Below are 9,819 nucleotides of genomic sequence, written 5' to 3' on the forward strand. Positions count from 1 at the left end.
ACAGATAGCTCCCTCTGCATCAGAGTTATTCCAAGAATTCAGCTCGCCCTCAGGGTCCTTGTTCTTGATTCTGAGCAATAAATGAGCCTTTGAGCAGGAGCACTGGCTGTGCTGAGCAGTCCTTATCTCTGTCTCGGTGCAGATCGATCAGATGAACGCCGACCTGAACGCCGAGCGCAGCAACGCGCAGAAGAACGAGAACGCTCGCCAGCAGATGGAGCGCCAGAACAAGGAGCTCAAGCTCAAACTGCAGGAGATGGAGAGCGCCGTCAAGTCCAAGTACAAGGCTACCATCACAGCCTTGGAAGCAAAGATAGCACAGCTGGAAGAGCAGTTGGACATGGAGACCAAGTATGTACTAGAAGAAACTCTGTGTGCTTTACCAGCTTCCATCCCTTCTGGAATTTTAAACTCTTCTTAATTCTGATTTGTCTGAGTGAGAGCTTCACCCTAGATAGCACAGAAGTAAGAGGTAAGGGTAGCACAGAAGTAAGATCCTGGCACATCTTCCTGGTTTTTCACAGTAAACACTTACAGCTGCTTCTGAATTCAACCACTCCTAAAACTGTAGCTGTGGTGCATTTGTTGCCCCTCTGTAGCTCTTGTCCATGTGACATCAGCCTTTTGGTCATTTTTGGGGAACATTGTTTCCCATCCCCCGTTCTTCCTAAGTTAAGGAGGACTTTTGCTATCTTCCTCACTTCTGACTAGCCCAGGTTAGGTGGTCTTGCTGGGGACAGTGGGAGATGAGCTGTTGTCTAAGCCCCCTGTGTTTGTGTTCAGGGAGCGCCAGGCTGCCAGCAAACAGGTGCGCCGTGCCGAGAAGAAGCTGAAAGACATCCTGCTGCAGGTGGATGATGAAAGGCGTAATGCTGAGCAATTCAAAGATCAGGTGGGTACCTGATGTGTCTGTGAGACACCTGACAGACACCTCCAGTGTCTCCGAGTCTTCTGGGGGGCAGGCTTTTCCTTCTACGACCAAGGCATTCACCATCCTGTGGATTTCTCCTCTTCTCTGTCACTGTAATAATTACAAGATGAGACAGATGAAAATGTGATTCTTTTAAAGAAAAACTAGGACCCCTCAAGACCCTTGAAATTCCCTTCAGAAATGGAAGAGGGGGCTTTGGAAACTCTGCTTTTTACTGCTCTTACTACTGTGCTGCAACTCTGGGGAATCACTGACTTCTTACCACTTTTTGCCCCGTGCACGCTCAGGCGGACAAGGCCAACATGCGCTTGAAGCAGCTGAAGCGCCAGCTGGAGGAAGCAGAAGAGGAGGCCCAGCGAGCCAACGCATCCCGTAGGAAGCTGCAGCGGGAGCTGGAGGATGCCACCGAGACAGCAGATGCCATGAACAGAGAAGTCAGCTCCCTGAAGAGCAAGCTCAGGTAAGGAGGAGCGTTTTGTGCCACGCCTTGGCAGCCAGGGCAGCATGGGCTCTGTGCAGCTGCCCCCAGCACACAGCCGGGCCTGGTGCTTCCCTGCCTCATCCCAGAGCCCGCCCCTGTGAGTTCGTGGAACGCTGCTGATGTGCCGTGTGTCCTCCCCTAGGCGCGGGGACCTGCCCTTCGTCATGACACGCCGCATGGTCAGGAAGGGAACGGGAGAGTCGGTGTCCGATGAGGAAGTGGATGGCAAGGCAGATGCTGGTGATGCCAAAGCTACTGAATAATTCCTCCCATTTGACCCAGGTTACATGTGAGGGAGTGACCCACCTACCCTCCCCTCTTCCATTGGACTTTCAGCAATCCCTCTCCTCCTAAATTGGCTGGGGATCTGCAGAGCAAGCCCAGGTCTGTGTGTCTGGAGCCATCGGGCATCTGTGTTCCTAGTTTTCTCCTCTTTCCAGTTTCCTAATCCTCTTTGTATTTAATGCCAAAGAGCCAGGGCTCCGAAATTTGACCAGCAGTTTGGCCACTGCAAAGGCCTGTAGAACTGTCTGTGCCATGTCTGTTGGGAAATCCTTATTGTTTGGAGGGAGTGGGGCTAGGAAAAGATTATTTTTGCTGTAAATCTCCTTTTGTCTTCAATTCTAGCTGCAGGGAAGCTTCATCCTGTATTCTTTCCCCTCCCTCTTTGTTTGCTTTCGGCAATCATGTTCAGTGACCTCAGACTTCTGCCTCTTTTAATCTGCCCACCCATGTGGTTTGGGAGCAGTTTCAGGAAAAACGGTGTGCTTTGGCCATGGCAATTTGCCCTTTCTTCTTTCCCTGTGTTTCCAGGGAGGGCTGAAGATGGAAACTCCTCTTGGGATAGCTTACCTGGGGGACTTGCCAAAGTTTTTTTTTTTTTTTTTTTGGTTTTGTTGGTTGGTTTTTTTTGGTTTTTTTTTTTTTTTTTTTTTCCCTTGAATCTTTTTTTTTTCCCATTTTTTTCTTTTTTTCCTCCCTTCTTCTTTTTCCTGTCTGGACAGATCTCTGAAGTGCAATGATGTCCTGTTTGTGTCTCTGCCTCTGAGCGGTTTCATCTAAGGTAGTGTGGACCAGTAGTTAATGACAGGCTGGGGGAGCAGAGCAATGTCCTTGTGCTTGTCTGAGAATCTCTGGGGGACCAAATATATTTAATGGTAATAGACAGAATCTAGAGGAATTTAATAGGGTAGTGGGCAGAGGGTGGGGATAAGGGGAGGGAAATTCCTCTTATTGATGTTTCCAAACCTCTTGCACCTGCTCTGTAACCAGGGGTTGGGATTAGTTATTGTGCACCGTTGACTAAGAGTATATTAAAAACCCTTTAATCTGCACAGATATATGTAAGGCCTTTGTATTTCTTGTAATAAGTAATTAAGAAAAAAAAATAAAGGTCTTTATCACTGCCTTTCTCTTGGGACCATGGTTATATATAGATAGTCTTTACTTTTCTACACCGTACACTGGTTGCTGGATTTACCTGTATTCTTAACCATATTGTATATGCTGCATTTAGACCTACTTATGAGCAAAGTAAGATTTAAATACAAAGCATCATACTGTATGCCTGAAGCACCCTAATGGAGGAGCCTCCTGATTGCTGTCACAGAAGAATTTAAATTTTTTTATATAATAAAAGTGCCTTAGCATGTGCCTCAGCTGTGTGTCACCACTACACTCAGTAATGGTTTACTGGTGCTCCACTGATGTTACCAATAAAGATTATTGTGCTGCAGTCATGTATGTGTGTTGCCCTTCCCTCCTTTCCTGGGTGCAGTGAAGACCCTGTGCAGCCATGGAAACTCTGCTTTTTGTTACATTTTTGCCAGAAATTGAGTAAGAAACTTGTGCCCATATTCTGGTCTTCCTGGTCCCTTGAAGTGCCACATTCTGGTCCTCCAGCCAGGGCAGGAGAAGCTGGAGTGCAGCAGCAGCAGCTCCTGACTCCAAGCTCGTCCCTCCCATCCTGTGCTGGCAGCGATTCAGACCCTGCTGACAAAGTGTGAGCTGGGCCGGCCCTGGGTGGCAGCGATGGGGAGGGAGCTCTGGCACTCAGCAAGAGGGGCCTGTGCTGCCAGCAGGGGCTGCTGCCAGGGCAGTCTGGCAAACAAGGACAGGGAGGGTGCAGCTTACAGGAAACTCCTTCCCTGGGGAGGACACGTGGCTGCTGCCCACGGCGTTTCGGCCTAACCAGATGTTGGGAGGGGAAAAGGCTGCTCATTAAGAAACTTCAGCGTAAGTAGAAGTTAAAAAAGCCAAGGGGCAGTGCAGGAGGAGCAGGCCCAGTTAGCCATGTGCTGCTGCACGAGTGGGTGCAGTCCCTTTATAAAGGGACAGCTGAGAATGAGCTGCTTTTGAAGCTGTGTTATGTTGGCTGCAGTTTTTGAAAGTCTGGATAGGGATTAAGGCATGAGGGGCTGGATGGGGGCTCATGATGTGTGGAATACAGGCACTGCTGTGCTAATGTCCTGCATATAGGAATGCTGTTAAAAACAGGACTGGACTTAGTGTCATCTGGGAGGTCACTGATTCAGCTGCTTTAATCTTTTTCCAAAGTGTTTTCCAGAAACTTGTGGGGTATCTCTGAGACCACTGTGCCCTTTAAATTGCATAGAAGTTTCTTTCCCATCAGACGATCAACTTGAAATGGCAGCACTGGCCAGGCACTGCAGTGATGCAGAGCAGAACCTGTGCTGGTGCTGTGAAGACCCTTTTAAGCTCAGGCTGCTTTTTGTATCCTTAGCCTTGCACAGTGTGAGCCAGAGCACTGCTTGGCTGCCGCTCTGTCCTGTGCAAGATGGAAAGAGGTTTGTGTCTTTTTTTTTAACTGGCACAGTATTTTTCTTCAGCTTTCCTTTTTTTTTTTTTTTTTTTTGTGCATCCCAATGGAAGGGAAAAAATTAAGTCTCCTATCACCATTTTCTGCTTTGCAGAGTGCAACCTCAAGCCAGGAGATAGATTCTCATGGCTTCAGGTTAGTTGCTCCTCTGTGGCTCTCCAGAGCTGGTAAATGCTTCACAGTAGTTTTTCCTGGGATTTTGGGGATGGTCTGAGTAGGTGAATGGTTACAATGGTAATAAGCATCGAAGAGAGATTGAGCTGGGACCTTTTCTATAGGGCCTACAAAAATCGTTTGTGGAAGTTGTTGCTGGAGCTCTGTTTGTTGTCTGCACCATCCTGCCCCAGGGCTGATCCCAGCAGGCGGTGGAAGGGATCTAAATTAGAGGGAAGGGCGTAGAGAGGTTTTGGGGAGATGTAAGAGATGAAGTTGATTACAAACATTCCTGTTCCTACACTGGGCCATTTTTCTGGGACAAAGGATTGACAACCAGATAATTACAGGTAATAAACCAGCTTTAAAAAAACGTTAAATTGTTGCAGGTTACAGTGTGGCCCTCACAGGCCACTGCAGCAGCAGAACCGAGGGGCAGAGCCACCAGCCCAGCCCCAGCCTTTGGGAAATGGAGGTGAAGCACCAGCCCTGCAGCAGCATCCTGTGCAAAGAGCCTTCTTTCCTGGGGGGCAGCTGAGTGCTCTGCTTGCTCCTGCTGCAGCTTCCCCCAGGGCAGAGCAAGGACAATGGCCATTAGAGGCAGTTCCAGCTGGGCTCCTGGGCACAGCAGCACTGACCTGCCAGGTTTAGGGTTTAGCTCTCTTCCATTTCTTCCACAAATTGATTCAAGTACCACTTAATGTAAATGGAGAATGAGGATGCAGATTCAATGGCTGTGGAGTGGGAGTCCTCAGTGACAGGCACTGGAGTGGGGGAGCTAAGGTGGAAATTGCAGCTTTCCCAGCCTAGGGTGTGAGGGAGGTCTCAGAGCAGTGGTTTGAGTGACCTGAAAATAAAATGCAGGCTGCTGCAGCCCAGCTAGACCTCAGGCAGCTCAGCCTGTTCTGGAGATGCTGGAGTCATTATTCCCAGTTTCAGGACAGAGAGCTAGTACTAGTGCATAACTGCTGTCTGTCTGGGTTTAATTTTGTATTTTCCCTGATGCTCTAGCAGTGGGAGCAAAAGCAGAAGGAAAAGGATAGCAAAAAAACTAAACCAAAACCTTTTTTGTCCTAAATTTGTGACTTCCATCCTTGCTAGCACTTCAAGCCTGTGTGGCTGAGCAGAACAAAGAGCTGGGCAGCCATGCAGCAAGAGGAAAGGTGAAATGTCTTGAAGCAATGCTGGTCTGGTACATGAGAGGAGAGGTGCAGGGAGCCAGCTCCCTGTGTTGGGGCAGCCTCCCTCTCTGAGACTTTGAATTTGGGTAAAACATACAGAGAAGGACACTGCAAAGCCAATTAGGTAAAACCACAGCCACTCTTTGGACTGAGCTTGGTTGTGCAGGAGGAGCACTGAGGGCAGGCCACCTTCTCTGCTCACCTGCAGCAGCAGAGGCCATGGGACACGTGCCCTGCAGCAGAGTCTGCCTTGGAGGTTTCACTATTGCTCAGTTCTCCAGCCCTAAGGAAGAGCAAGGGAGGAAGTGGAGGACGGATGATGATAGAGTGGTTGGCCTCACAGTGCCATGTTACTCATAATGTGGTTGCTTGCTGCTAATTAAGCTGGAATTACACTGTGAATAGCTTAATTCAGTACTGCCCTAATTGACTTCTGATGGAGTTTGTGCAGAGTGTCATGGAAGTGGCTGTTGTGGCAGGGTGTATCGCTTGGGACAAATAGATCACTTCCTTAGGCTCCTTTTTAGGAGAAGAGCCATGGCTCTAACCCCTGACCTCATTTGAGACTGAGTCTGAAGGAGGGCTCTGTGGCAAGAAAAAGTCTCACTAGACATGAAGTTCTGGTGGCAGAGGATGGTGGTGCCAGTGGAGAGATTTGCCTACAAGTGCAGGGATGCTGTGCTGTGCAGCCAGGAGATGTGGGGCAGCCTCCACGAGCTTTGTGGGTGAAGCAATGATTTGGTAGAGGAAAGAAAAGGAGAAAGGAAAAAAATACAACAAACTCTTGGAACTGTGATCAAAGGAACTTCCTGCTTTTCATTCCCACTGTATCCAGGGAAACTTCCACTGTGCTGCCTTATAAAGAAACAGCATCACACAGGAGCTGAGCCCACCTTTCACTTTTCCTCCCCCAAACTCCTGGCACTGAGGCACTCCTGGTGCAGCAGCAAGGGAAGCATCCTTTGTCCTAGCCCGGGCTCTTCCCTTCTGGAATGCTTCACTCAATCCTGAGCTATCCCTGGGATTTGAGAGGACCCTGGCAAAACTTCCCAGCCCTGCAAGCTGCTGGCTGGATGCAGCCTGCCCAGGCTGCCCCACGGCCAGCAGCCATGTGTTGAAAGCTTGTTTCATTTCCTTCTCAGCACTTCCCCATGGGCGCTGGGAGGGCATGGGGGCTGCATGCACCCTGTCTGTGCTGCCAAGTCCATCCTGGATCAGAGCTGGCTCTTTCAGACACCATTTCTGCCTCCCAGAGCTGGTGCAGCTGCAAGGAGCTCAGCTCTGGAGGCCAGACTGGCTCCAGCCTCAGGTGAGGCTCTCTGCCTGGGTATTAGTGTTGTTGCTAGGAACTGCAGCAGGCTTTGAAGCTGAGGTTATGGGCGCACCCAAAACAAGTTTTAATGAGGTAACACAGCCCAATTTGCTGTGCAGGCTTTTGATCCTGTGGGCTGTGCTTGTGCAGCTCACAGCTCACCAGCTCATCATTTTCGGAAGCACGAGGCACCCGGCTGTCTTGCCCTAATGTGTCCTTGTGGGTAAGGCACAGATGAAGCTCTTGATCAGCTTTTGCTTGAAGCTCAGCTCACCATTTCCCTCTCACCTGCAAAGTTTCTGGGAGGTGACTTCAAGGACATGGCTCATGCTCCAGCATTGATCTGCAGCTGAACTGCAGCGGGCCCCCACACAGGAAAGGTGCCAGGTTTGGGCTGTCTGTGTTTGTTCAGGGCCCTGCTGTGAGGCTGGAGGGGATTTATCTGCATCCCAACACCCCTCCTTTGCTAAGGGAAGAGCTCACCTCTGTGCTGCAGCCAAAGAATTTGGTTCAGAGGAGGGATGGCCAGCACAGCTGGCAGCCCTGCTGCACCAGAGGATAATACAGAGCATCTCTGCAGCGTGGGAGGAAATCTCACCGGGAGTAAAGCCCTGCCTACCCCAGAGGTCATTGCTGGCACTGCTGCCCTGGGCAGGCGAGAAAACCAGAACTGCTTGAACAGAAAAGGGGCTGGGGCCCAGCACCTGCATTTGTGGGGCTGACTGGTGCAGGGCAGGTGGCCCCACTGCCACCATGGGAGTGTCAGGACAAGGATGGGACCTGCATGTGCAGCGTGCCTGCAGGACTGCTCCTCTCACTGGGTATAGCACAGCCCTGAACACAGCACGGCTGCAGAGGGACACCGAGGAAGAGCCAAGCCTGGCAACACATCCCCAGGAAGGGACCTGACAGGTTTGCTTTGGGCAGAGGTTGAAAGGGGATTAAGGAGAAAATCACAGAGGGAGACCAGATAGCAGCTTCTCTGTGGCTCCTCTCCCATAACCTGGGAGCAAAGGGATATGTGAGGGACAGAGGAAGCAGGCACCCATTCCAGGGACGTGGGGCATGGCAGGGGCAGGGCTGTGTCCAGGATTATCATGCAGGATCACTTCAAAACAGCTTCTTTCTGAAGCAAGATTTCAAGGTCCCGATCCCCTGAGTGGACAGAGCAGTTGTTCCCTGCTCTGCTGTCCAGGATGTGGCAGAGCAGTTCCCCAAATTTTCCCTTTGCACTCCCTTGGCACCTCCATGAGCTGTGCTAGAGGATGCCTGCTCTCTATGGGGCTGCAGTACCTGTGGGTTGCCCAGCAGGAGAGGCTGCCTCACGACCCTGCAGTGAACTATTAAAAGCAACAAGATGATTAAAATAAACTGTCATGGGACATTCACTCCAAACAGAACACATGAGCTGGATCCTGTCATTTCCCAGGAAAGTTAATCTGTGTTTGCAGGCTGCCATGAAGTTGGGAGGAGCTCAGGCAGTGCTGGTGGGAGGCTCCCCCGACTAATTTCTCTACTGGCAAGGTGTGTGTGGGCAGCAGCACTGCTGTGGGCAACTGGCTCCGTTTTCCCCTGTCAAACAAAGCCTTTTCCTGGCCACCGGGGTGGAATAAGCAAACACCTCCCAGCAGGCGCCTGGCGGGAAGAGCTGGCTCTGGATGGGCTGGAATTGCCCGGGCTCTGCTCCTGCCCTGGCTGGGCTGCACAAGGGTGAGAGCTGCTTGGGTGGGAGCCGTGGGGCAGCTCCTGGTCACTGTCCCACTTGCTGGGACATCCCACCGAGGCAGAGAGCGCTCCCCGTGAATTGTAGTTGGACTTGGATCCAGCCAGAGGAGCCCGCAGCTCCCTTCTGCCCTTGGTTTCCTCCAGCACAGATCAGAGATTCCCTGAGAAGGCTCCAGCTGATCCCAGCAACACTCCCACCTGCCCAGCAGGGACCCTGCCTGTATGCACACAGGGAACCCCACTAATATTGCTACAACAGAGGCCCTCAGGCTCCCGTTTAGCCTGGGGCTAAATCCACTGCCACTGCGCGGGTACCTGTGCTGGGGAGGATCACAGACAGCCGGTCCCAGGTGCCTCAGCCCTGTGTCCTCCTCACACTGCTGGACCTGGGGACACACCTGGTGTGTGCAGGGCTGACCTCTCTTGGAGCTGCTGGGTGAGAGCAAACCAAGCAGCAGAGATGGGTTGCACAGGCAGCAAAATTTTGCTCTGACATAATTTGTTCATTTTACCTGCTTAGCTTTTGGATTTTGCCTTTTCTTTTTCTGGTGCAACTGGCACAGCCCTTCTTGCTAACCTGGGCAGTTACTGTGCCAGGACAGGGATTGCTCCCACATGGCTTTGATACTACAGTTTTCTGATTTTCTTGAGCAGTGAATAGATATAATATTTACTGTCTTTTCTCCTCTCCTCTCCTCTCCTCTCCTCTCCTCTCCTCTCCTCATCCTTTGATGCCAAGAGTCAGTCACAGCACAACATTTCACAGAAAATAAGCGCTTGTGGCAATTCTTGCTCTGCAATTTAAACTTTTATCTTCTTTAAAAAAAAAACAAGAAAAAAAAGAAGTAAAATGTGGGGATCTGAGGATCTGGTAGGACCCCACTGCTAAATTACTGCCTTAGAGATGACGTGGAAAGTGTGGATGGAGAACACCAGCTGTGACTGATGAACTGGGATACGTTTAAAAATTAAGTACCTCAGAGAACTAATGAAGAATGGTTTCAGCTGAAGAAATTTCTCGTGGGTTGAAAGCTGGAGGAAAGAGATGAATTATCAGCGATGCAGCAGGTGAAGGGGGCTGCCTCGTTCCTTCCCGGAGCACAGCGAGCCCGATGTGTACTTACCTGCGTTGATTGGGAGCCCCGCTGAGCCTGATTATAATTCGCTCTCCGGGGCGAGCGTGCTGCGCTGGCGGCG

The 9,819-nt window shown here is 50.7% G+C and overlaps 1 protein-coding gene across 1 annotated transcript in view; it reads left to right on the top strand.

Annotated features, from left to right (window-relative positions):
* Positions 1–2,317, top strand: part of MYH9 (myosin heavy chain 9) — a 69,377-nt gene extending 67,060 nt beyond the window's left edge. The window contains exons 38-41 of the mRNA XM_054271381.1: positions 143–351; positions 784–892; positions 1,219–1,391; positions 1,555–2,317. Of these exons, the coding sequence (XP_054127356.1) occupies positions 143–351; positions 784–892; positions 1,219–1,391; positions 1,555–1,675 (612 nt within the window). The 3' untranslated portion in view covers positions 1,676–2,317. The remainder of the gene's footprint in view (positions 1–142; positions 352–783; positions 893–1,218; positions 1,392–1,554) is intronic.
* Positions 2,318–9,819: the final 7,502 nt, after the last annotated feature.

This window comes from Melozone crissalis, unplaced genomic scaffold (genome assembly GCF_028551555.1).
Source record: "Melozone crissalis strain CALT ecotype California unplaced genomic scaffold, PUWL_Pcris_2 ptg000004l_1, whole genome shotgun sequence".
In the NCBI taxonomy this organism is placed as follows: domain Eukaryota; kingdom Metazoa; phylum Chordata; class Aves; order Passeriformes; family Passerellidae; genus Melozone; species Melozone crissalis.